Source organism: Passer montanus, unplaced genomic scaffold (genome assembly GCF_014805655.1).
Source record: "Passer montanus isolate IOZ18808 unplaced genomic scaffold, ASM1480565v1 scaffold67, whole genome shotgun sequence".
Lineage (NCBI taxonomy): Eukaryota > Metazoa > Chordata > Aves > Passeriformes > Passeridae > Passer > Passer montanus.
Window position 1 is genome coordinate 3036529 of NW_024371815.1, and position 27875 is coordinate 3064403.

A 27875-nucleotide genomic window follows, 5' to 3' on the forward strand; every position below is an offset into this window, starting at 1 on the left:
CTTGTTATGTTTATAAACACCTTTTAATATACTTAGTTCTGGTACCTGGGGCCAAATGGTCTAAAAAGATAAATGTGAGAGGAAATTTGTTACTAGAAATTATAACTCAGATCTACAGATAAAGCTGCAAAAAATGGACACGTAAACCCTTCCTCAGGTCTCAACTAGAGGGCAGCAGTAATTTGGAAAGATTCCAATTATTTTGGTAGTTTGTTGTGAAGACAGACTTTTATAGTTATTTGTTGAAGTCAAAATTATCACTATAGGATTTTCTCTCCTGTAAACATTTTGGTGGCTGGAAATGCTAATCCAAATTATAGGAAGACAGTATTTTTTGGCTACTTTGGTCAAAAGGAAAAGTACTGACACTAAACCAATTTGCACTTAGTGAATGGAACAGAGATTATAGGATGATAAATTGAAATTCTATGATAGTTTCTATCCTGATGGCTATCTGTTGGTTTTGGTCTTCCAGATATTCCTTCAGGCATGTTTTTCCACAGAGCATTAGGAAAGCCAAAAACAACCTTTCATTTCTACTGAATTCATATGAAAACATCTTTTTTTTCACTTTTTGAATGCCTAAGGAAGTCAAAATTTACTTTCTCAATGCCAAAACTAGCTCAGGAGATATCTGTATTCCACATATCTTCAAGCTCCTATAAATAAATTTCCATGGCCCTGCACTTTTTAGCACTAAGCAGAATCACCAAACAGATGGGTAAGATTTCAGTTCTGCAAATTAAGTGTTTCAGTGTATGGTTAAGGATTTTAAGTGCTTCTTTCTTGAAAGTATTTTTATCCATCCCAGAAGTGCTCTGGCATGCTAGTAAAGAAAAGAGTTGAATATGTACATAGAAATATAAAAATACATTTCAAATAGTACACATTTATGCAAGTCCTAGGAAGGGAGAAGGAATTGAAGCAGAACTAAATATTCATTGCTGCTGCTCCTCCCCCTTTTTTAAGATCAAGGAGCTGTGGTTTTCTACTCCACTCCTCAGAATAAACAGCTTTAGATATACTGACATAGTTTTCTCTGCTTTAAAAGACAGCAGAAATCTGTGACAACCTCAGCAAGAAATCTTATTCTGGGAAAAAGCCTTGAGTGGTGCCCTTTTCTAAATGCTTAATGTCAGACTAGATGCACTTGAAGGTCTCTTCCAACCTTGATGGACATGTGACCCTGTGAAAAAAGTCCTCTGAAGGAAAAGAGATATCAAATCCATTTGAACAGCATAACAAATAGTCTCTACTCAATTTATGACTGTAATATATAATTATTTCCTGGCTACCTATAAGAAGGTTTCCTTAAGAATAAATTCTTATTTCTACCGGCAAGCTTCAAGCAGCTGAAAATAGTTAACCTTTAATTAAAAATCACTTCACCTAATTATAAAAGGAAGTACCTCTTTTTTTTTTTCTATTCCCCTGTAATGCTGTGAAAGGTAGGGATTTAGCCTGTCAAGGGGAAAAAATAATTTAAATTTTTTTTTAAAAAATTGTGTGGGAGTTTAATTGTAAAGTGGAATACTGATTTTTTTCCCCTCCTTTTAATAATTGGAGGTTTTTAGATGAACAGAATTATTGTTTCCCAGTCAACATATATTTCCTAATTTTGTTATAGTTTGATGCTTTAGAGGCTCTATTTGCCAAGTGGTTTGTTAATTCTAGTAGATAAGAGGAATTTTATTCCACTTGCAAGATGAAAGAAAAATAGGGAAAGCTCATTTCCTATGCCAAAGCTTGTGAGTACAAATTCTCAGTGTATTTGGTTTGGGGTGACTGAGAAGTAATGTGCTTTCTGTGCTGCATGGGACTCCAAAATTTGTGCTTGATTTGGGGAGGCTGTTATTCCCGTGGGACAGAAAATAAACCCTGCTCAGCCATAAAGTACAGAAATGAAATTATTAATTTAAGAATTAGTGATTTTAAGTGGTAAGTGATAATTACAATTTTTATTCTGCACTGATGAGACTCTTCTAGAAGTTTTCTCTGCTGTGGAAGGCCTGTGATCCATGCTGGGGCTGAGATGGAATTGTGACTGATCATGACTGGATCCCTTTATGCCTGCTGGGATTTGAATATGGACTTCCTTGGTTAGGACTATGTTGGCTTTTTGGTCTGCAGATAAGTGTTTTCGAGAGAGTAGCAGTGGCACTCAGGAGATGCTGAGCTTGGGAGGAAGCTCTGTCAGGTGTGTGCCATGGCCCTTCTTGTGCTCAGGAATAACAAGCTCAGTAACATCTATTATTAGCATTTGGTAACTGTAAGCAAACTTGGGCTGTTTAAATGGCCCAGGAACTGTGGGAGTGGTGTCACAGCTGGGTGCTTTGACTCAGCATTTTCCTGCAGACTAGAAGGCGACAGCATTTCCGTACAGATGGGTGGCAGTGTGTTTTTCTTTTAATGTTTTCTGTTTTTCCTTTCTGAACCTGGCCATGGAGTTGGGATGGTAAAGAACTGGGGAGAAGTAAAGCTATCTGGTTTTCAAGCAGGCAGATGCAAAGATGACAGGAGATCAGAAGAAAGAACTTTAGCTAGTTCTGTATGCAATTGTTGTGGAGAGATAACATGTTAATCAAAAGGAAACATGTGGCCAAACCTATTTCTGTGGAAGCTGTATATAATCGTAGCATGCACATAACACAACTAATATCCATACATGCTGATAATCTGGCTAGCACTAATATAATTGGGTAAGTTTTCTAAAATGTTATTATTGTAGTGTGTACTTCAAGCTGAATCTTTTTCACATCTAGGGGCTCAATTGATACTTCTTTTTTGAACTTGGCAATACAGATTGTATAATATTACATTTCTTTTAAGTGGGTGGACCTCAATTACTAGTTGAAAGAGGAACCAACAGAGACTGATTTAGCCAAGACAGCAGTCAATATCCTGTGTGATTTCAAATTTGCCATGCTAGATGTAAATAGTGGAGAGTGCCAGTGTCAGCAAAACATGGAACAAACAGGATCTTTTTATGATGGGTTCCAGCAAGGGACAATATGCTTGTTAACATATATTGGACTTAGGATCCAACAGGAATTTAGTAAAATGTGTAGAAATATCCCTTCTCCCCTAAAACTGGTATTTCTGTCACTTACCAGTGAATAATCAAATGAGTTATGCCTCAATATTTTTACAAGTTAGAGTTAGTCCCTGTGGCAGTGGACTGTTCCTTTATAGGTATTTCCCCAACTGTGATGTAATGATAGTTACACTGGAAGGTATAAGTCAGCCTTAAAATGAAAATGGGTTGTTTTCCCTAAACAAGCTGCTGAAGTGAAAAAATGGTCAGACAAACATGCAGCTGCAGAAGGGCAGACAAACAGGATGATGAAAAGCAATGCCTGAGAGAGACAATTAGAGGAAGTGTTTTGTATCAACACCCAATGACCTCCCCAGCCTCCTGTCAGCTTCTTTTAATAGTTCTGAAAAGATCAGGGACAACCCAACATAAACAGGACCATCAAGTCTTCATGTAATTTTATTAAAGAATTGTCTAGAAGAAATAACATTGAAGTCTATTTTTAGCAAAAGGAAACCTGAAACAGGTGGCACAATTTATAGTAATTAGAATGTAGTATAAGGGCTGTGATTACTAATGTGGAAACCAACCTGTGCTACCTCTGTTTTTTTCCTGTTTGCTGCAGTAGGTTGGTCTCTGGAGTTATTTCATGAGAGCAGCTGTCCACGGAGGTTATTCACTCAGAGTTTTGTCATGCAGATTAGTACTGTTCCAACAAGACAACAGGAAGTGCAGGGCCAAATTTTTATGTCATTACCTTAAAACTGAAAACTTTGTTTTTCTTGTTTCCACCTAAACTACATGTCCATGTACACCACCAAGAATTGAAGTACTGGCTGTGGTGTGATGAAACACCATGGAGCACGACTTCAGACTAAAATCACAGAGGAAGCTGAAGATTTCTGATCTTTAAGATTGGAGGGAGGAGTTGGATAAGACAACTTTTAAAGGTCCCTTCTAACCCAAACTATTTTATGATAGTATGGAAAAGGGAGCTAAGGAGCCTGGAGTTCAGTTGGTGCTATTTTGTTATGTATTTCTTGAAATGAGTTTCTACTAATTTTGGTACTCTAAAATAAAAGTTAGTTGTATCATTTAAGATTTTAGGGACATACTGGACATCAGTGGTAGATTCTACAATGATTGGGACTCAGAAATAAAGACTGAAAGATTATTATCCATTGGGAAAAATATAGGCTTAGATGACTCTTTGAGGGTTTTTTCAAATCTACTTTGAATCACATAAAAAAAGAGAAATACCAGTGAAGAACTGATGTAATAAAATGTAATCAAATATTATCTTTAAATATACATCTAAAATAGATGCGATGAAAAGACTTGGATGTTTTTGAAACTCGTGGAAAGTTAATCAGTAAAGTGGTGACAGAAATGTGGTATTTCATGCTGTTGGCATAGTTACTACATAAATTAATTACTCCTGAAGTGGTGTGCTTTGTGTACTGCGTTATAGTGCAATATCAAATTAATTCCCTCTGGGATGATTGGTTGGTTGTGATTTACACAATCATTTGAGTACCTTCCAAATGCATAATTTCTGGGAAGATGGAGACTTCCGAAGCACACTGCAGGAACAGACTGCCCCATCAGTGTGAAGTAGCATTTCTAATTTGTGTTTATGTGGGGTGATGGGACATGAAGTAAGGTAAATGAGAGCATGATTTATAATTAATCCTGATTTCTAATGTTTAAAAACAACTCTCCAGTGCATGTTGCTTGAGATGGACTGGCAGGAGGCAAAACTAAGGTCTCAAAGGCATCTGTAGGGTCTGCTTTTGGTACTCCTGCTGGCAAGAGCTGTAGGAGTGCAGTGGGGACAGCCCATCACCTTGAACCCTTTGCTTTTGTGAGTCCTTTAGTATGGCACATGGATCAGTCTTGTAACACAGAAGATAAACTCTGTGTGCGTTCCACAACAGTCTTGCTCAACTCCCTAAAGTGATATTTAATGCTGCATGGTGCATGATAGATCTGCTAAATAATAGACTTCTGCATTTAAACCTGAGCATATTGGTGTATGTTTTTTTGTCAAACAATTTTTCATCAGTGTTTTTTGCATCTGTAATGATAGCAAGAAATCTAATTTTGCAATCAAAAGCAAAAGGGTGACAAAGTCCTATACTTTATCTGAAGGACTGTTTGTAACCTTTTTTCTGAACAATGCTTTTTTAACACAATGGCCTGGATGTGTCCCTTGGAGATTTTAGCCACCAATGCAAAATGCCACAATGAATTATTGCTCTGAAAAGCTGGAGTGTGTGGATGAACTTTCCAGCACACTGGATACATTTCTGCTTTGCATAATGAACTTTAGTAGCTCAACCTCCATTCTCAGGAATGTTTCTTTCTTTTAAAAAAAAAAGTTTTGGAATTAACAGTATTGGTTAATAGACAACTTTTTGTACTGGCCACATGCAAGCCAGGCTGTGCAATCAACAGGAAAGATAAGAAGGTCAAACAGGAAGAGCTGTGCTGGAGTCAGTTTTGAGCAGAGCTGAGGGAGGCAGGGATCTGCCTGCTCTTTACCAGCGTGTTACAGTGGATCAGGCCTGGAAAAGGTAGGGGAAGTCCTGTGGTCTATGTCTACATCTCCCTCTTTTGCTCTACTTTAGGTACTTGTGGTCTGGTATTTGACTATTTTATTGTCAATGTGTTGGAATTGCAGCCAGTTAAACGGGTAATTTCGGTAGTTCTGTTCTTTGGTGCATCCGTAATGAAATCACTGGAAAATATGTGTAAATGTGATCTGTCACAGTTATGAGAACCTGCTGGGATTTTCTGTGCTGCTGTTTCCCTCATCTAGGTGGTGTGGAGTCAGCTGAGCTGCAATTCAGCAGCAACAGCTCCTACTTTATTCCTCTGATTATCTGCCACAGGCCAAGTTCTGTCACATCTAGCACTCAGAATGAAGTGCTGAGATTCACAGATGCCTTTTATAGTTTTCTAACAGTGATCTGATTTTTGTTTTAAAGCACTCCTAGAGTTTATGCTTATTTTTAAGCAGTTATGAGATGGTGGATTTTATTCTCCAATTTTTCCATATCTAAACTTGGAAATTTTGAATGTACAGTGCTTTTAGAGATGTGTTGAGGATGGAAAATATATTTCAGTACTACTGAGATATAAAGAAAATTAATCATAAAGAGGACTAAAGCTTTTAAAGGCATCTACTGCATCTCTGAAGCTTTTTTGTTTGTAGACCAGCTGGGAACAATTATACCTATTGCAACATTGTTTACTGAGAATTGCTAACTAAACTCAAGTTACTTCTGTGATAAAGGAGTCAATCTTCTATTTTTGGAAAGCACTGAGATTGCTAAGTTTGTTTACCCTGATTATAGATTTGCTTACCTTTATGTGGAATACATAAAAATTGTTGCCTATACAGAACCTAATATGGATTTTTTCTTATTACATCCATGACTTTGACTGAACTTCATAGAGATCAAGTCTGTGGTTTACTCTCTAAGGAAAAAGTTTGTACTGATCTTGGCTTTAAGATGTTTGTAGCCTAATACAGAAGATGTGAAATGTTAATTGGAACTGGAAGGAGGGAATAAAATAACTACTCTAATGTCAGCTTGGGAAAATGACCTAGATTAATTTTGGGCAGTATAGTTGCGGGACAGGTGCTTAGTAAGTCATTAGTATGTTTTCCTGAGGCTCCTAGAGAGAAGATGATGAATGAAAAAAATATTGTATTGCATACAGGTTTTAGGCAGCTAATTTGAATAAAGCCCATTTTTGTACACCAAAATGTCCTAGTCTCAGAAATATATCTTTAGAGGGAGAGAGAATCTGGTTCAGTGGCTGTTATTGGTTTTCTCCCTCAACACCCTATAAATGGGAATGAATTGGTGTTCCTGTCATCCACAAAGTGCCTTAAAAAAAGGCAGGGGAGAAAAACAACCCTCAGCCTACATGGAAAATCTCAAGCTATATGTTTTTCTTCTGATTAGCTGGGCTTTGAAAACACTCAGCAAAAAGGAAGCAGCAACACACAGAAAGGCACGATAAAGGAGGAAAAATAGTGTCTCATTTCCCCTGATGTCCAACAGCTGTTGGATACTGTCCCTTCCTGCCTGCTGTGCCCTGAGAAGGGACAGGGAAGGTGGAGGAACCTTCTGAGCCTCACAAGCCTGGATGGGGCGTGGGGCAGCACTCAGAGCCCTTGGACATGCTCCCAGTGTCCAGGGAGCTCAGGCCATGGGCATGGAGGACACCAGAGCACCCAGGAGCACCAAAGGTGTTCAGCTGTCCAGGATCTGCTGCTCCTCTCTGCTGCCTTGGAAACTGAGCCCCCTGAGCAGTGGGGAGAGCCACATCTTCACCACATGGTTTTGAGTAGAGGTTGGCTCTGGGCTCAGAAGAAAAGAAAGATCAGTAAGTTTTATGGCCAACATCCTGCACCAAATATGATTTTTTTGGTCAAGCTTCAAAAAGCATGAGAAAAATAGTTTTTTCTAAATTATAAATTTTCTTAGTACACATCGTCTACACATAAATGTATATTGTAAGAACTAGTTAGAGATGACAAACTTTATATGGTGAGTGCTAGATCTTTACTCTTGAAGACCTTAATCTTGTATTTGTTGCTATCAACAAATGGTTAGTTGCTAATTTACCATTATACTTACTGGCATCATAGGTTTATGAAGAAATCTCTAATAATGAGAGTGACTCAAGCACTGCAGTTTAGTATTCTCTAAAGCTGTTTTATATTAGATTAATGTATTTCTCTGGTTCTGTGCCATTAGATATGCTTTAATTTGTGGTGAAACAATAATTGAGAAAGCATCAGCATAATAAATAGGATAATTATTCTGTAGCTTTGCTTATGTGTCTTGGGGTACTTAGATGATAGTTAAAGGCAAATAATAAAAGTACAGGGATTCAATGTAAATTCCTATGAAATCTTTGTCACTTGGGACCAAATTTGTGTCAGTTAGGATACATTTAGATGCCAGATAAGCATTCAAAATGTAGACAAGGGGCCCAGCTATGGGAAAGTTCACTATTTTGTTATCAGTGCCTACATAAAGCCACATGAGCTGACATTTGGTGGTTAAGGCAAACATTAAAAATGGAAAAGAAATCTGTAGAGGAGAACATGACTGCTAAAAATGTTTGAGGTTTGAGTTTTTGTTCTGCTCCTCTTGGAAGAACCCAGAGAAGACATACATATGTTTTGCTTTTCTTTCACTCATTCTGATTTTTTTCCCTTGGCTTAGGCTCTATGACTGAATCTTCTTAAACAGATTTGTATCCATTTTGATTTGTTCAGGTGTACTACTTGCTCTTATAGCACCAAGCTTTCTAAATTCATTCACAGACCTGCATGTATGTTACTCTTACCAACGGAAGATGATGCAGAAGAGGTGAAACATTTTATCAGTATCTCTTCTCCAATTCAACAGAATTCTAATAATTCCAGTAAGAGAATGTTTTCTTCCTAAATTTTGTGCAGGATGATATTTTTCCTTGTGGATAGGAGCTTATGGAAAAAAATGAATAATCTGAACACTGAATTTCATTTCTGGGATTAAGGGTAATCCTGATCTAAAAATAACAACTGGCTTTGTATTCACAGAACAATGTAATTTAAACAACCTCCTTTGGAACCAAATTATCATTAATATAAAAATATTTACATCTTCACCAACAGGACATACTATTATTTACAAAATATATGCAGAAGTATTTAATTTCCAAGTGTGAAAATTGGAATGCATTACATATAATCCTAGTACAGTAATGAAAATAATGGTGTTAGCTACTGTCATTATTTCAAGGAAAAGATCAGCTGTATAAATGGAAAAAGAGATCCCTGGCAAAGTGAGTTTGGCCTTTGGCAGGCCTGTATTTTTAATCATTTATAACTAGGTCATCAAGTCTGATAGGCAGTTTTTCAGTGTCAGCCAAATATGTTAATTAAAATGTTCTTTTGTGAGAGAAGGGATAAAAATGACTTGTGTTTGAGTTACCACCTGTGTTTTGTAGGCGCATATATGAACTTTTACATAACTTTTATATAAAGAACTGTCATGCAGCACCAAAAGCATCTTTTGAAAGTCAGCTACAGCACTCTGATTGGCACTTTTGAATAAATGGCAAAATGGCACAACGAAAATGTTAAAGCAAAACCCAGCCTAGATTTCTTCATACTTCATTAACTTGTGGTAGATCTGATTATGATTTAATTCTCTGAGCTGGTCATACAACCTGTAACTATACCTCATTAATTTTCTATAATTGCATAACTTGCCTAGGTCTTTATGTAGTTCACTGCTTTTTCAAGAAGTGTTCATTTGGGGCAAAGGTTTCAATGACTGTGACAGAGCAGGAAAGTTGTGCAGACAGATCCTGCCTTGTTCTGTGTACCTGCTTACCCCAGCAGGCTGCTGGCAGCTGTTGTGCTGCTCATGTTGGTACTTGGTTTGGTATTCCTTCTTCCTGATTAGGGTTAGGGATCTATGATGTGAAGCTTGGAGGGCAAGAAGTGTAGGAAGGCAGGGTTGTGAAGAAAAAAGCCAGAAGCATGTGCTTTGGGACACCTCATTGCATGGTAAATGGAGAAGTGAGTATTTCTTGGCCAGACTGAAGGCAGATCACAAGTAGATCCTAGGTGACCAGGCACTAGTCTGAGGCTTTAGCAGAGCAGAAGTGCATCTTTCATCTACAGCTTCAGATTTAACCAATTTCTGCTGGAAAACAAATGAGATGAAATTTCCTGAAGATCACAGCTCATCATGAATGTAGCTCATTAATGAGTATGGCTGGAGGAAACACAGAGGAAGTCAGATTTAACCCAAATGACAGGACTAAAGCAAAATCTATCCTGTGGCTTTCTGAAATCATTTAGACACATGTGAAAGCCCACTGAGGAAAAACGTGTAGGTGTCAGTGGGCATGTTCTGGCTACATCAGTCACATCCTTTGTGGATGCTTGGGCTGGTGGTCTGGCTGCATCTTCCTGACCCTGAAGCAGCTTGTGCCCAAGAAATGGGATTGCAGGATGCCTCACCTCAGTGACTGCAGGGAGCAGTGAAGCTTGCAGCCACTTGTGCTCTACCTCCATTTCTATTCCTTCTTCCTGATCATGCCAAATGGAGTCTTGCTGCCAGACTCAGCCTCTAGCTTCAGTAGGGCTTCATTTTTCTGCTTTGCTGCAAAGTAATGCTTGGCTCTTGTGCCTGTCCTGCACAGTGGGTCCCTGTGGAGGATTCATTCTTTAGCTGAATTTATATAAACCTTCTTTGTTGTTTGAGTTCAACATGCAGTACTTGTTCCATTCTTGTCACCTTTAGAAAATGATGTTTTTCCCCTGCAATTCCTCTGTTGATGTGAATGATGTTATCCCTGGGAGGCTCTGCTTTATAGTTGGCCAAGAACAAATAATTAGCAGTGAGTACATTTCACTTCAGGCCTTGGATTGCTGCTGTTAGCCAAGTCTGTTGCTTTGTTCCTAAGGCAGTGATGCCACCTCATTGCAGGAGCTTTTTCTGGGATAAATTTGGGTGTTACACAACAGTTGCTCTGAAAAAAGCCCATAGCAAAATTTTTTAATCCATATTACAATTAAAGATAACTCCTGCAGGAGAGGGACAGCTCTTGAATAAATTCATCTTTTCTGACACTTAAAAAAAATATTATTTGGGTTTTTTCCCTTTCAGGTTGTTGATAATGTTAATTGTGCCACTGTGAGGAAATTCAAATTATGGAGAGTTTGGCAGTGGCAGGTGGCACATCTATGCTCAGCACTAACACCACTGTCCCTGCTCTGGAGGGAGAGCAAGACAGGAACTTGGAGAGGGAAGAAACTGAGCAGGAAATGTGCAGGTGTGACTGCAAACATGTGGAGAGCAATGCTGCCATCAGCACCCTCAGGGATGGAGTTGGGATGGACACATTGCAAGAACAAACGGGTAAGACCTCAAAAAATACATCCTGGTGCCTCTGCTCCTGGCTTCTTGTGCTTGAATTACTGTGTTTTTTAAATGGTGTACAAGCTGAGAACTCTCAGGTATTTTTCACAGAATCACAGAACCCAGATGGGCTTATTTTCAACTACAACCAGCAGCTATGTTTCCTCCATAGAAACACTGCATAGATTGGACTATTGAACAATCTACACTGAAATTCACTTGGGGCAGGCAAATGGATTATCTTTTAGTAAGATGAGATGAAAATTATCAGAACCCAAGAGCCAGGGTACTGAAATAGAAGTTCTTTTTTCTAGCACGTTTTGCTATATCTGTAAGATTCAGAAACCAAGTTTCTATTTTAATTATTTTTTAAAGTTCCTTTTTCATCAGAGGTGTAGTACTGCCTTTGTGCAAAAGAAAATCTACTTTGTGGGGTAAAGTCGTGCAAGTCAGAAGGACCTTTTGGGTAGAGGCGTGGAGGGACAGAGGCAGGTGGCAATGGCCAGGCTCTTGGTTTACAGTAGGCTCAAGAGTGTTCTTAATGTGAAAATACTTCCAAAAATAATGGAAAAAAACCTATTTAATTTAAAAGTATATGTTGTGTGACTTGCACAATATCTTTCTGTTCACAACTGCAATGCTTCTGACATCAAAGACCAGGTAAAAGCATCCCAGGGCAGTATAAAGTTGCTCTTTAGCTTTCCAAGAAGGATGCAAGACATTCTACCAAGTAGGAGTTAATAAGTTTTTGTACCTAATTCTAGTACTTAAAAAAGTTTAAACATATTCAAACTGTATTTATAGTAACTCTTACTCTTTGACTCCAATTTAACAGCAAACTATCATTTTAAATTAAACTGATGAGTAATTCAAATGCTTACTGATAGCCTTTGCCTTTTCCTAAAAGTCACAGAAATGGATGTTAATGTCTTGTTATACCTTTCAAGGAAAGTTATAGTTTTTAATATCGAAACAATAGTGATAATAGGTCACATATACTAACATGTGAACCTATGCTAATTTATTGCTCTTGTCAACTATTAAATTATTATCAAAATAATAATATGTCGTCAGTTTTGACACCTTGTGTTTGTAATTGTGGCTAAAACCAGAAAAAGCAGAACTACAGGTAAGCCTGATCGCAGAAGCTCTAGGGGATATTGTTTAGGAAACATTCTAAATCTCAGTCAGCCTGCACTGCAGTGAGCTTATTATCAAATTTCTATTTAAAAACAAATATAATATAGTCCATATTAAGAAAATAAGTAAAATCCAAACCCCAAAGTTTCTGTCAAATACCCAACCAAAACCTTACAAAACTCAAGCGTTTGAGGATTTCAGTTTCTATTTTGAGTATGTGCTAGTAATAGGCATTAAAGACCATGGTTTTAATACTTACTTCCTTTCTTTGTGAGGTGGGAAAACTGTTTGATGTATTTTTATTTATTTGCAGGAATTTATTAATGTAACATTCATAGATGCACTTGAGGGAAGATGCAAAAGACACAGAAATTACCATGCCCTGCTATATTACAGGGTTTATTTTAGAAGCAGAGCTTCATAGGATGATGTCTTGGGATACATGAAAATTGCCTCAGAAATTTTCTAGAAAAAACCGAAAGATCTATTTCTCTTTCATTCTTACAAAATATGAAGCCTTGTCTTCACTCCCTTGCCCAGGGAGCCTTGAGAGAATGGAAATGGTTGTTTTATCTCTCAAAGGAGAGGAAGAAATACGGACTAAAGGAAAAAAGCAGATTAGTATTAATATAAAACATACCTTATTTGTGATATTTTCCTGAAACTTCAAATCACTTGATTTTACAGTACCCCCTGACAAGTATTACATACACATATAACAGATGAAGAGTTATTTTTCTCCATGTATTAATTTGTAAAAGGCACAGCAATTTATACCACTGAAGCATCAGTGGGAGCCATTTTTAATATAGGTGCAAGGGAAGAGAAAATTATGTCTGACCCTTGCTCTTTCCCAAATGAGAATTCTGTTTCCTGAAAACCTTTCTTTCCATCAATTCCCCATCTTGAAACTTCACATCAAAATGATGCAATAAAGACTTCCCCCTCCAGCCCAGGAGGAAAGAAATATTCTGCAGACTTTGTGGGTTTGGGACTTATATAGCAGGAAGGGGAGAAAATAGTTATTCTGTTTTAGAAATTATCTGATGCATCAAATGCTTTGAAAGCACGGGGTATTTTGTTGGTTTTTTTCAGTGTGATTTATATGACTTAGAAAAGGCACATAACTATTGCTTTCATTTATCTAATAGAGTGTTCTCCAAGTGAAAAATGCATGAATGTCAGTTCAAGGACCCTTCCCAGTCAGGCAGAGAATTTTCCAACTGGTAAGGCATTTTTTTCTCCCATCCTATCTTTATAATATAATGATTTTCTCACGGCTTCCTTTTTATTTTTGAGACAACTCAACTATGTCAACATTTGCAGTCACCACTCCTGTAAGTTTTATAATGTATTTCATGGCAGCTATGTAGTGACCAACTTATACATAAGATTTGTTGAGAATTTCTCACAAAAAGACAGAGCAATTTCTGTAAAAACCAGAAATAATTTATCTACTATATTATACTGGTTACAAAAATATAAAGAGAAGCAAATAAAAAGTTCATAGCTTATTTTACATATGCTTTTCAATCCTTTAAATGTCTTATCTTTCAAAGTTTGTGGCCTTTCCAAGTACCTGTTTTTATTGCTTTTAATGCTGTATTTTCAGTGAAGTGTCAATTGAATGCAGTTCTTCAGTATGTGGGCTCAGCAGGCTTCACCTCTGGAGGGCTCATGGCAGGCACTGTGAATTGAGGGTCTTGGCACCTTTCCCTTCTTGTGCCATCAAAACCAGCACTGAGCTGCTCCCTGCCCTCTGGCTTGACCTGACAAATCACATCAGTGGCAGGCAGTTTTCCCAGGCATATGGTTATTTCTAGTCAACTTATTTGTGCATTATGTACCTGCTTGTCTTGCTTTGTACAGAATTTGGGTTCTTTGTAACTGGAGGTATGGGTCAGGGCTCACAGAAACAGACTGGATATTATAATGGGGTTTTAGACCATATTTCATCTCTATAAGGCATTATCATAGGGTTTGTTGACAGAACTAGTTGTATTTCCATTATAATTCAAAGTAATAATTATTTCATTAACATCAACTTTCTGTAAAAGTTAGATTGTGTGTCTACTGTTATGTATCTATATTCTACTTGAGAACCAATTTGATTAAGTAAAATGAATGCGTACATTTTTAAGTCAGTCTTCTTTTGTGCCAGTATGTTTTAGGTTTTCAGGTAAAATGAAAAGGTCAGTAATTCTACTCTAGCAGTGATCTGAGCAACATTTAGAGACTCTATTTTGTGTTCTTTCTACTAACAACCAACTATAAGGCCACAGCTTAAAGGGAGAGGCCTTGTAATTCAGTAACACAGGTTTATATTTCTGAGCCATCCTTCTTGACCTTAAAGTAATGAGTAATTTATGCAAGTTGTGGTAAAATTCCTGGAGATTTGCCTAGAAAGACCTCTGAAAACAACCAGATACAGCATATTAGACTAGAATGTGAAAACCATTAATTTTACTGGATTAAAATGTGAAACTCAGAGAAGGTGGAATATTTTAGTATGCACAACAGTCCCATATTGCTGGAATTGTGACCTATTTACATACTTTGCAATTGGAATTCTTCCTGACTGGGTATTATTGGCTTATATATGCGCACCTGGGTGTCTGAAAATTTGATTTACTGTTATTGAGCTAAATTAACAAATTAACATGGAATAAAAGCAGCTTTATCAAAGGTCCTCTTTATCTGAAAGAAGCTGGCTGGAGCTGTACCCTGAGCTGTAGTAAAAGCTTCTCACAAACAGATGCCAAGAGCTTGGGAATAGGTATCTAGCTGCTTTCAGATGTGCTGGGAAAATCATGTAAGTGAGCTTTTAGTTGGACCATTTAACTTGGTTGGTACTGTTCAACCAGCTCAGCTGAGAAACAGCTTTCACAATATTTGATTTGTAAAGCCTTCTGAAGCAGCGGGGGTGACATATCAGATAGCTATGAATTTAAGATTAGCATGATGGGTTGTAACATGCTGAACTATTTGTTGTTGTTCAGGGTTGGGTTGTTTTTTTGGGGTTTTTTTTGTGATGGCAGTATCTGTTTGCTTTGATTTTTGATATGCATGGAATGTTTGGGAATCTGAGCATGTTTGCAATGCTCAGAGCTGTCTAAATTGACAAATTACCAATCTACTTGCCTTTTTTTTCTCTTCTCCATTCATAAATATCAGTTGTCTCTCAAAATTTTCATGCTAGGCTCCTATGTCTACAGGATAACAAAAATGTAAAAGAAACATGCAGTAGATCAGGGTACAGTGTGCCTGTCTCTGAAGCTGAAAAAATACTTCTTAATATGCATTCTAAGATTTTGAGGCTTTTTCTGGTTCTCCAAGGCTGATTCACATAGCTTGTAGTACTGAAAATGGATATCTTCCTCCAGATATCTCCTTGAGGTTAACAATGGTGAAAAGAAAGAGTGGATGTCCTGATCCCAGGCTCCAAAGACAGCTCAGAGGGCACCTCCGTCTTCTGGAAAATGACAGCAAGGAAGTGATGACTGTCTTCAGTGTAAGTCAATTGCTTGGAAATTGTTTTATTTATTCAGATAATACTCCCTGTGCTACTGAAATAGTCTGCAAGTTATTTGGGTCCTATTTCCATCTACATGCTGGGTGTTTGAATTTGAGTGGCCAGTTTCCCGTGGCCAAGAAACATTTAGGGGCTTTAGAAATATTGAATTAATGAAAGAGACTGGAACACCAAGTTGATAGAAAAATAAACAAACCCATATTAATAGGTAATTAAATGAGTTTATTTAAAAAAAAATCTGCTTTCATTTACATCAAGGGAAATGATGGAGCTTTGATTTATTTTAATTTGCCCTTGTATTGACTCATCACTTCAGCTTCTAGATACCTGGAGTTATTTTGCATGCTAATTTCCTGGGAAGCTCACTGCTAAGCCAAAGAGGAAGTTTGAAAGAGAACAGCCTACATTGGACTTCCTAGGGCTAAATGGCTGAAACTTTAAATAGCATACAATTGTTGGCCAAATTTTATTACTTTTAATTATTTTGTATATGGGGAACCTGTCCTCTACAACCATGAAGTTTACTCTGAATAAAGGTTAGTCTCCTCCTTCCTCTTGGAAAAAAACAAAAACATTTAACCAATGGTGTGTCTTTTTTTTTGTCTGTGCCATGGGTGCCAGCCTCCTTCACTAGCAAACCAAACTATTGAAATCTTAATTAGTTATAGTTTTTGACTTATCCAGACACATGTTTCTACACCATTTTCCTTTCATATGTTGTGACCACCCCACCACCAGGTTGCTGATTTGTGGCTGTGCAAACAGTCTGTACTTCTGCTTCTCTGCTCTGGATTGTGTTTAGAGGGAGAGGGAGGAAGGGAGATGGGATTGGGAGGCAAAGGAAAAGAGCAAACAAATGGACTAGATTTGTGGCCTTATTAGAAACAGACTCGAAAAGGCTTTGAAGGAAACAAGATTGATAATAAGTTTCATTAGAATGTTGTTTTGATATTCAGCAGTGCATGAAGCCCCTGAGGCTGACATACTTTAGCATGTGTTGGCAATTTATTAATAGATTTCAGGCTGTCATTAATATGTAATCTGGTGTAGAAAGGTGCATGCAGAAGATCAAAGCAGTGATGAGACATGCTTGCTGAAGAAGTCTAGGTTGGACTTTTATATTTTAATATATTCAGATTGTGTGAATTGAAAATATGGGTGTTAAACGGAATTAATTCAGAGATATTTTAAAATTGTGTTGTAATAGTCATAAAATCAGTTAATCACTCCATCTTACTAAAATTATAGGAAAGGTTTGAGGGACAATTTCCTCCCTTCTGCCTTGAGTTAGAATCAATTTATTGATCAGTCCTTCAATTTTTTCGAGCTGCATTTGACTTTTAATGTGATAGGAGTCAGGGTACAGTAGTATCATACCTGTTAGTTTCAAGTTTGATTTATTCTCTGAGATAGTGATTCAGATACTTGTCTCATAAGCTATGTAGTTCTTTGTATTTCCCTGAAAGGCAATAGCCAGCATCACTGGGGAGCCCTGTTTTTAAGCTACAAACTGGAGTGCAACCAGACTCTGTATTATCCCTCCCTGCCTAGAATCTATCAAAGTGCGTTTTTCTTTCACTTATTTGAAGGTTTATGTAGTTGTTCCTTTTAGCCATTTCTGGAATAACTTAAAGTCCATCACCACTTAAAATGATCATTGCTTATCTTTGTTAGAAGTTTAATTAAAAAATTTAATGCTATGCTAGCAGTGTGAACCAGTACATATGAGGATAAAAATATCTTACTTCATCTTCAAAAAAAGAAATATAATACTTTGGTATATTTGTTTTAACCAAAAAAGAGTATACTTGGAAATAATTATTCAATATCTCTTCTGGATAAAGACTGACTATACCAGGAAGCAGGTTCAAAGTTGCATCAAGGAGCTGCATTTTTGTGTGTGTACAGAGCTCTGAGGGTAATCTACATCAAGAAGTTGTAGAACCTAAAAATTTACAGTGATCAAGTGAGAAATTTCAAATTAAAAAATCCCCAAACTAGCTCCTTTCCACTATTTAATATTAATGCCCACACGTCTGGCAAAGGCAGTTCCCAAGTTGTAAACTGCTCTATGTGGAGGATATTCTTGGAAGTACTACCATATACTTGCCTATATAGATACATTTGAGTATATGGTTATGCATATGGTTATACATAGACATTTCTGAACTAGACAAACCTTCAGTCCCACTCAGTGTGGTCTTTATTTCCTCTGTAAATTAACCTCACTGAAACTGTCAGTACAATTGCTAAGCAAGAGTCAGATTAACATTTGGCTCCCTGTATGTTGTAGATGTATGTTAAAGAACAGATATCTAATGCAGATAAAATTCCGGATTCTTATTTTTTAAATCTTTCTTAATGAATAGTATTTTTGCCTAAGTGTTATCTAGTGAGAAATTGTGCTTAAATCTAGTGCAATTGTAATTAAAGTATTGGTTTTCATTTTTAGGAGCTTTCTGCCAGACTCCTGTCTATTCACAGTGATCAAGATTTAATAGTGGTGACATTTAAAACTTTTGAAGAAATCTGGAAGTTTCTAACGTACCACTCACTGGGTAAAGCTTCACCATACAATAGTTCAATATATTAATTTGTGTTCAATTGCACACAGTTTTTGGGAATTTGTTGAACACAATTTTGTGATTTATACATTGTTCATTAAGTAATAATGAAGTGCTTGCTAACTTTCTGAAAGTTTTTATTTTTTTCTAATACTGGCAAAGAAAACAATTGGATTTTCTTTTTCCTAGGTTTTATAAATCATTGCATGGAGAATTTATTCCTAGACCAGTCTTTCTGGCTATATTCCCAAGAGGAGGAAGATACAGGCATTGAAGTCTGTATAAATGAAAAATCATTAAATTTGATGTACAGAAGTCTGCTAGTACAGGAAGGTAAGACTGTACATGCTAAGGCTAGGTTCAGGGAAGCATCTTTATTTAAAATCCCCAAATCACACAGTAAGACCTATTCAAACACTTAATGAAGGTGAAGTCTAAATTTACTCACCCCAAATGCACGTTGTAAAGAGAAAAGAAAGGAGCAAACACAGATTAGGTTCAGTGAGATCATGAAGGGATTGAAGAAATTCATGTGCAGCTGGTGCATAAATGGATAGCAAAAGGATTAGGGAGTGATGTACATTCCAACTGGCTTAATATTATTGCAGGTTCTGGAGATGTGCAGAGATGATTTATAAACAGTTACCAGCCTCATGTGCTTTGCCTAAACAGCATCACCTGCTGGTACTGCCAGGGCCAGGATGTCAGGATAGGTGGTGATTTGTTTCTGCTATAGGAATATGCAGAATTGCAGCAGAGGGCTCTGGGGTTTTTTTTTCCCCTACTGAAAGACACACTAGACAGGTATTCATGTATGAATATCTGACAATCAGCAAGAAAATTCTTGACAAAGATCAGATTTTCAATTTCTAAATGAATATTACTGATGCTCTTGAAGCCAGTTTTAGGGCTTATATGACACTAAAACGTTACATAAAATGACATCTGCACAACTGCTTTTATTTTAGGATCTTTTTTTGTTTTATATCCTGATAATACAATAAGAAAGATGATGGTTACAGACAATGAAACAACTTATTTTGAGACTGGGGCTTTTACTGAAGATGTAAAAGGTGGATCTGTGGATAGTGACATGCCCACATGGTCTAATGCTTCCCTGGAGCCATTGGAGCCTTTCCATCAGTAGGTACCTGACTCTACCTACCTCTTCCATATACATCTGATTCACATACACGTCTGCTTAGAGATGCCTCTACCTGGGGCAAGGAAAAATAGCAAGACTTTCTGAGTTTGGTTTGTTTTCCTGAAGTAGCAGTACTTTTACTACGAATATAATGAAGCCATAAATGTGTCTGAAGTGTGTGGGTAGTGCTGCAATTGAAAGCTAATTGTGGGAGGGGCACATCAGTTTTCATATGTATTTTAAATATGACTGTAACTGTCACAACATATAGTGACGTGTTCTATACTCTAATTTCAATTTCTTTTTCTGTTTTCAGGTGGTTTCTTAAAGGGTATTCTAATCCCTTTGATTTTTCATATAAACATGAATCTAATTTGATCAAAAAAGTTGGTAAGAAACTTCATTCAAACGTGAATGTTAGAATAACCCCAAACTTACTCTGTTTTCTCTATAACAGACTTTAAAAAGTTCAATAACTTTTTGTCCATTGTATTAGAGTGGGGAAACAGCTTGCAAAACTAGTTTGCAGTAAAATTAGTGAGACTATAAATTTGTCTAGGGTTAAACTCTAAAGAGTCAAACTCTAAAATCTTGTCTTTCCCTTTTTTCCTCCTAAATACTACAGAAGGTAGTACAGAGTGACTGAGTTCTGAGGATGCCTCACAAAATGCACCAATGTAATTGTGGATCTTTGATATGTGTGCTGATTTTTCTCATACTGACAGAGAAATGAAATTTTTACAGATGGTTAGAGAGCAAATATGGCTTATTTTCTTCCATGGTTTCAATTTTAATACTGTTCTCACTGGTATATACCCATATTTAAGGGTATATACCAGTCAGATTGTTTCAATTGGTTCAAGTGCTTTACTCCAGCCCAAGTTCAGAGCCCTTTATAAGAGGGAAAGTAAGGACTTAAAACATTTCTTTTTGCTGCTCCATTATGAAATCTGATAGAACTGTGAGAACATTTTAGGCTTTACTTTCTAACAGGAAATGAGGATTTTTATGCTATTTACAGATCTAATTATCAAACCAATGAAGTGTAGATGCTTTAAATCTTGTCACAGCAGATATTCAACTCACAGGTTCCAGGAATGTCTTTTGTTAAATATTTTCTGCTGAGTTGCTGTTATATTAAGAGTATCTCTATTGTTAAATTACTTTATCTGCAAAAATATTATTTCTCTCCTTATTTCACAGCAATGGGATCCTGTCTAGCTGTGATGAATTATGAAAGTATTGTGTCAGAAGAGCTGAGTTTCCAGGAAGGGGACAGAATTGAGATCCTTGGCTACTTCATTGAATGCATGGAATGGTTTCTTGGAAGACATGTGTTTACTGGCCAAATAGGTTTTGTAAAGACAAGTCATGTTAAACTGGACTGCTCTAAAAATAAGTGAGTGATAAATATTTATCTCTCATAAACAAAAAGAAACTAGTCTTCTAGTCTCAGCTTTGAAATGCTGAACATTAAAATCAGGAATTCAGGGTGTGGTTTTGGGCTTTTTTTGGTTGTTTTTTGTTGGTGTTTTTTTTCTGCGTTTGTGTGTCTTTTGCGCTTTGTGTTTTTGAGTTCTTTTTGGGTTTGGTTTTGGGCTTTTTTGTTGTTTTAATGTGAATTGTCATAGCATGTATCAGTCAAAACTGTAAAGGAATTGGAATATGAAGTCTGCTTAAATGCTGCAAAATATTATTACTCTGTAGCGGAGTTTCTTCCTGGGAAAAGAAGTTGCTGGACTTATATTGGTTCAGTTTCTATTCTTTGGCTCACAAGATCCAAGCAGCTTTACCCTTGCAAAAGGTCCTTTTGCTGGTCTCTCAAGATCTATGTTAAAGCACCCAAGTTCTGTTTTGTTTTTTTTTTCCAGTTTTTTTTATAACCCTCAGTTATATCCTTTAACTTGTTTCTAATGGGGCCTTTGCAAAGTTGCTAATAATGCAGACTGAAACCTCTAAAAAGGGTGTACTTCATCATGCACTGGCACCATGTAAATAGGCTGCTCTTATTAATATGCCTGAACTGTTTGCATGCTGAAACAAGGAGTTCTTAAATGCTGCTTGCAAGTCCATTTCATATGTAACTTAAAGCTTGTATTAGGAAATAAATACCATAGTCCTTCAAGACTCATGCTTTTAATAAACTCAGAAAATGCTATCCAATGACACTGATATAAAGCTTACTCTGATATGGCAGAAACTGTCAGTTGTAGGCATAGTTACTATCAGTTTACATGCATATTTTATACATTGACTGAAACTAATTTTGAACACAGCACACCCAATAATGTAAAGACTGTATTAGTTTTTCTAACAAGTTCATATGTGATGCAGTGAGCTCCATAAGCCAAATCTGCTTTCAGGCACCTTCAAAGTTACTCTTTTCTTTACTAGACCACAAGATCTGGATTTTCTTGAAGCAGAAGAGCAATCTTTTTTTTCAAAAGAAAAAAATTTGGAAGAAGTAGTACATTTGTTGAAAGAAACCTCCATCACAGATGTTTGCTCTGTGTATAGAATAGGTAAGTATGACTTTTACTTCTTTTTATTACACAAGGTACATGTGTAGTTCCTATACCCCTATTATAAAATTTTTTCAATGACATCCCAGCATTTACACCTATTTTGAAATATCTTGGTAATTGATTGGATCTTTGATATGGCATGTAAAAATCCTTTATATCATCTTTGCTATTCTTCAGCTGTTTCAAGGCTTTTCCCAGCAGAGGATTTGTAAATCTTTTGTCGTTTCTATTTTTTCCTGAGTGAATTTAAACAACAGGCTTTTAAAACCTCTCTTATTGTGCTGCACAGATCTCCAAGCTTTTACATGACTGAATTGCAAATTATAATTTCACATGGCTGCATTATAAAAAGCAGTATGTTCACCCAAACACTGCTGGCTTTTCCTCCTGGGAAAGGTAGCACAGCCTAATAATTATTGACAGCTAATGCAAACACACCTCTTCGTGCTTGATTTAATTTTCAAAGGTATAGAAAAGTAGCAAAATCTAGTCTTAGTAACATAATCTCTGATACAGCTGTTATTTCTCTGTGCTGTGCATAAGCAATTGGGGTAACTGGGGTTTCACCTTCATAGACTTAATGTAAGGCAGGGTGATGTAATGATGCCTTGTGAAGACCATCCTAGGACAGAGACTAGCTAAAGAATAAAGTAGGTATTTATTAGGAGGTCTCAGTAGATCTACCTTGGGCAGCATAAGAGCCCAGGGTTACATCCCAGGCGAACCCAAAATGGACAACCAGTCATGGGTCTCACACTTTTATAAGTTTTGGTCTGTTAGCATATTCGAATTAATTGCCTAATTTCAGCTTTAGCCCATGAAGTCCCATCCTTTTTGCTTTTCTCTCTTCAGTCCACTGTTGTTTGTGCACTTGGGCCTGAGAGCTGGATTGGTTGTCCTTGGTCTCCAGCTAGAGAACAATTTGTTTTGTCTAACCACTCCGTGAAGAGAGCTCACTGTCCCCTAATATGAAGCCCAGACTCACACACTAAAGCGGCCCAGAATCTGAAAAATATAAAAGCTAAAACCTGAGGCATCAGTAATAGTCTTGCTGAACTGAGGAGAGGCAGTGGTTTCTTATTCCACCACGGGCTGTTGGTGATGCATTTGCTTGTCCAATATCTAAGGAAGTGTTATCTCCATTAGTGCCATCCTGAGAGACAGGCCTGCAGGCTCTGGGTTGACAGGAGCTGCTGTGTAGGTTGGAGTCAGGCACATTGGTTTAATTCTGCAAATCAGAGCATGTGTGTGAGTGTGAACAATAACTAGGGCGTGTCAGTCCTGCCCTGGCAACGTGCAAAATGCCTGCACATCTCGCCTCCTGTGCCCTAATGAAAAGCCTGGGAACAAAACTCAGACCTCTAAGGTACTAAAGCATGTCAGGGGCTTAATGGACATACTGCTATTTTGCTGTTGAAAGTTTTTCACTACATCTCCTCCCTAACCTAAGTATCACCTTCTTTTGCATCTTCCCAAGCTCATAGTACCATCTTTACCACTTTCTCTTAAATAGCTCAATTGATTCTCATAACACAACTTATCCAGAGCAACAATTTTCAATATTCACTTGATATTTTGTTGTGTGATCTGACTAAATAGATTTTTCAATTCTTCCATCTACATCAATCTACTGAGAAGTATTTACTTATGAGCACTTCCCTGATGAAATATTTAGAGTATTAAGTTACAACTACTGTAAACATCTGTGGCTTTCATCCATCAAAATCAGAAAAGCATTTATAAAAAGAACTTCCAGAAGTAAACAGTCAGTGAGAGGTCATTCTCAAAGACTAGTAAAGTAGCTTTCCACCAGCTTAAATAGAGCTTAAATAGGTCTGTGAGCCTCTGCTTTTGTATATATCCTTCATACCCTCAGTACCACTTCTATTGCATCAAGTGTACGAAAGACAGTGAAAATATTCCTGAAATGCAGCATGACAACTGAAATGCCTTGAGAAATATCAAGGCATACTACTCAAAATAGTAATTCTTAAATGCTCTACAGATGTGCTGTGTTTAAATGTAAAGCTAGATCTATAGTTATAAAGTTTATAGAATTAAGCTAAATTTTTTAAAAATGAGTGATTATTTTTCACCTACCTGCTATTGGAATGGCTACAAAAGTCTGACATTTATCTACACCAACAACCCTAAATAACTTGCTTTCCCACCTCTCTCCCCATTACCCTGGGAGTGACACTAAAAATATTAAGGGCTCTTTGCAACCTCATTTTATGAGCAGGTTGTGGAGAATGGTCATTTCTTTGCTGCCCACTTGTATTTTAATGCAGCAGAAATGCCTCCCTCCTGCAGGACAGGTTGGCTTTTATTCTCACTGTGATTTGCTCCCCACCTTACTGAGCAGAGGTAGCTACTTGATGATAGCCATGCAGAAGCAGTGAATTGTGTCAGCTAACCCCTGTTAGCTTTGGGTCAGAATACTTATTTTCGTCTCAATTTCCAGGATCTGTCAAATTCTTATGACTTAAAGAATTATCTACTAAATATAGCTTTATTTTGGAAGATTTGAAACTGAAAAATGACCAAGATACTATAGCTAATATATATTTTTTCTTTCTTACAGATAAATTAGAAGAACCTGAATTTCAGAAAGCTCATGAATGTGGTAATATTTTATACACAAATAATTTTTACATAAAATTAATGAGACTTCTGATATTTTTGGTGTCTTTGACAGCAATTATGCTTCTAATGTCTCTTCACATGCTAATTTTCTTCTCTCATTGTTTGCTTTCTGAGATTTTGCTTTAACCCCTTCTTGGTACGTTTTCTGTAAGACATTGTGAGTTTTCACTGATAGCAAATGTCTTTGTTGGGACTTGCTAGCCAGCTGTAAATTCTATGACTTTCACTGATGTGACACACATTCACCACCTCCCAGCCCCTCCACATTGTTTATCAATGCCAAATACTGCTTATTGGGCACCTGGCAACTGCTGAGTTTGAATTGCAGCAGATTTTTTTTTTTTTTTTGCCTACTAGAAAACGTAGTCCCAGAAATAGATTTCCCAAAGGAGATATTTAGTTGAGAATGCAGAATTATTTCCCTTTGGTGTTTTGTTTCTAAGCTGTCACTATCATTACTCATATTGTACAACATTTTCCTAAAAAACAATTTTTATATTTATGATTCTGCTGCACTTTCAGAAATGAGATTCTAAGGGAATTGAGCTCTAAATCTGCGACTTCAACAAGCTCCTGTTGATCTGCAGCTGTAAACTTAAGAACTGACTATGATTGACTGTATACTCCATCCCTAATCCCTACCTTATTGACTGGCCTGGAAAACAGTGGGAGGATTAAGAATTGATGGCATATCTGCCTTTATTATATTTGTAGGTATTCAACCATGTTGTCACTCAGAGAATTTAGACCAATGGCCATATCAGTTGCCACAAACTGGTAATTTTGTGAAAGATAATCTGTGCCAGCAGAGAATCGCGGCTGATATTTGATTAATAGAAGAAATCCTGGCCAGGAGATTTGGATCTAAAGCTAAATCTCCTGGCTGACCAGGACAGGACAGGAGAACAGAACCTTTGCAGGCACCCCCAAGCACAGTGGAACAACCAGCTCAAATAGCTCAGTCCTACTCCCTGCCCTGGCTGACCTGCCTGAGCGCGCTCTCAGGACAGAGCCATGCCCTTATTCTATGTGGATGGCTTCCCATTTCCCTCACACCTTAAGTTCAACTATGGCCTGACCCTGGGCCCTTTATCCAGCCTCCACTTCAGACCTTGGATCTTCCTAGATTTCCTTCTGCTTACCAGCCAGTCTGAATTGTATTTCTTTGGCACGTCTCTTGCTCACATACACATGGAGAGAACAGAGAATACACACTGACTGTACGTTCTGAGTCTACACAGACAAAAGGCAGTTTGAATTAATGCTGGACTTTAGATGGATTAATGTTGGATCAGGCCCAGGGCCTGGCTAGACAAGTATACTAATCACTAACCTGCTCCATGTGGCAGTTGTGTTTATTCCCACTCCTCCAGTCTCCCACGCTTCTTTATCCTCCTTGCTATCTTTTTACACCTTTGGCTTTTCTCCTAGACATTCTGTTAAGAAATCATTGTATGTTTACATAATGTTTTCATAACACCATCTTCACTGACAAATGTTTTAGTTGGTCTATTAAAGGCCTTTGTGTGCATGCATGCATACAAGAAGTTGTGATCTGTAATATATTTTGAAATTTCAGACATTGCACGCTCACCTTCTAGCCCAGGATCCACTAGCAAGAATGGCAAGATAGAAGAATTGCTGAAGAACTTCAAGAATTTGGAGGCCACTCAAGCTGGAGAGCCACCTGCTGAAGGGAAGGAATCTGCTGGCTCTTCAAAGACTGAAATATTTCCTCCACCTGAAGGGCCTTGCTTCCACATACGTCAAGAAGATATTCAAGCATCTGACATCTTTGAGCCCTTGTTACTTTTCTTAAATAGGAAAGAGTATGAGAGCAACTTCAAAAGCCTGTATAATTTCTCTTATTCATTTATGAATAGCATGTTTTATGGATTTTCAGAAGAAGAAGAACTGGTTAATTTTTTAAGATTAGCAAGGGAAGCAGCAAAGAAAGCAGGTCTGTCCTGGGCACTAGCAAGGCTATGCTTTCTCTTAGGCAGGCTCAGTGTCAAGAAGCTGAAGTTTTCCCAAGCTCGTGTGTATTTTGAGGAAGCATTGAGAGCAGTAGCTGGAGGGTTTAGTGATTTGTACTTTGTGATTTCTCTTTATACAAATCTAACAGTCATCTACTTGACCCAGAAGAACAAAGAAAAGTGTACTCATATTTTTGACAAGGCTGCATCTCTTCTCATGGGAATTCCCAACTACATTTGCAGTGCTGACCTGGAGTCAGATATACTGAAGTATGCTCTGAAGAGGACAATTTTGAGCCAGAACAAACATGCAGAGGCAAGGGCATGCTTTCTGCTGGCAAAACATTACAGTGCACGCAAACAACACCAAGAGGCACTGCCTTTCTTGGAAAGGTTTCAGCTGTTGCTCAATGACCTGGGTTTACAAAACAGTTTATCCAACAACTGTTACTTCAAACTGGCAGAGTCCTACCACGAAAAGTGTTTGCCACACATTGTGTTAAGTTGCATAAAGGTTAACTCTCCCCAGAGCTCCAGTACCTTAGTGGATTCCCTGAAAAGGATTGATTTAGTCATCAAAAATGCTCCCAAACTATATGGCCTGAGAAAACTCAGACAAATATTCCCATCCCAAATTGCACCTTACCTCATACGAGCACTTTCTTCTGTCTTTACTAATGAGGAGCAAGGACTGTGCAGCACTATCTATCTCAGCTTAGCAAAGCTGTACAGCCACCACAAACAGTATGGGAAAGCCATTGCTTACATGATGAAAGCACTGGACTCTGCTTCTGCTAAGCCAGAGGAAACAATCAACTATTTGGTTTCACTTGCTTGGCTTTACATTCTTCACAAGCAATATGAAGTGGCTTTAGCCATTTTAAATGCTGTTGTAGGCTCTGCATGGAGCAGTCCTCAGCAGCTCGGCATTGCTTACAACATGCTTGCCATTGCTTTGAAAAGGACAAACAACACAAAAGAAGCTGCTGAGAGCTACTACAAAGCTCTGCGTCTTTCAGAAGAGACTGACATGGCCCATAACCAAGCCATAGCCCTGGCTAATTTTGGGGCACTCTGCCTGCATGCAGCAGCCAGCAAGCTGGCAGAACATTATTTTATCAGGGCAGTTAAGCTATTCTCCAAGCTTCCAATTATGGATTGTGGTCAAGATTTTATCCAAGTCCTCCTTCAGCTGGGATGTTATTATGTTGGTGGAACCAAAAGAGAGAAAGGAAGGTTTTATTATGAATGGGCTTTTTTAGTTGCAATGGAGACAAATCATCTGGAGAGTAAGTATATCTTTCATAAGTCACAAAATGTACCCTGTTTGGGAATGTTAATTATACATGTATGTTACATCTGCATTTATAA

The 27875-nt window shown here is 37.5% G+C and overlaps 1 protein-coding gene across 3 annotated transcripts in view; it reads left to right on the forward strand.

The window, feature by feature from the left end:
* The first annotated feature begins 5526 nt into the window (after positions 1-5526).
* Positions 5527-27875, forward strand: part of SH3TC1 (SH3 domain and tetratricopeptide repeats 1) — a 28395-nt gene continuing 6046 nt past the window's right edge. For 2 of the 3 annotated variants that reach the window (XR_005629770.1, XM_039728956.1), the window contains exons 1-12: positions 5527-5610; positions 10726-10977; positions 13269-13343; positions 15501-15628; positions 18102-18207; positions 18403-18546; positions 19182-19356; positions 19674-19747; positions 20561-20756; positions 21752-21879; positions 24467-24508; positions 26108-27793. Coding sequence is in view for 2 of the 3 variants with exons in the window: in XM_039728956.1 (XP_039584890.1) it covers positions 10770-10977; positions 13269-13343; positions 15501-15628; positions 18102-18207; positions 18403-18546; positions 19182-19356; positions 19674-19747; positions 20561-20756; positions 21752-21879; positions 24467-24508; positions 26108-27793 (2962 nt within the window). In the remaining variant the exon portion in view is untranslated. Of the gene's footprint in view, positions 5611-10725; positions 10978-13268; positions 13344-15500; positions 15629-18101; positions 18208-18402; positions 18547-19181; positions 19361-19673; positions 19748-20560; positions 20757-21751; positions 21880-24466; positions 24509-26107; positions 27794-27875 lie in introns of those variants that run through there. The other variant, XM_039728957.1, reaches the window with a different exon arrangement.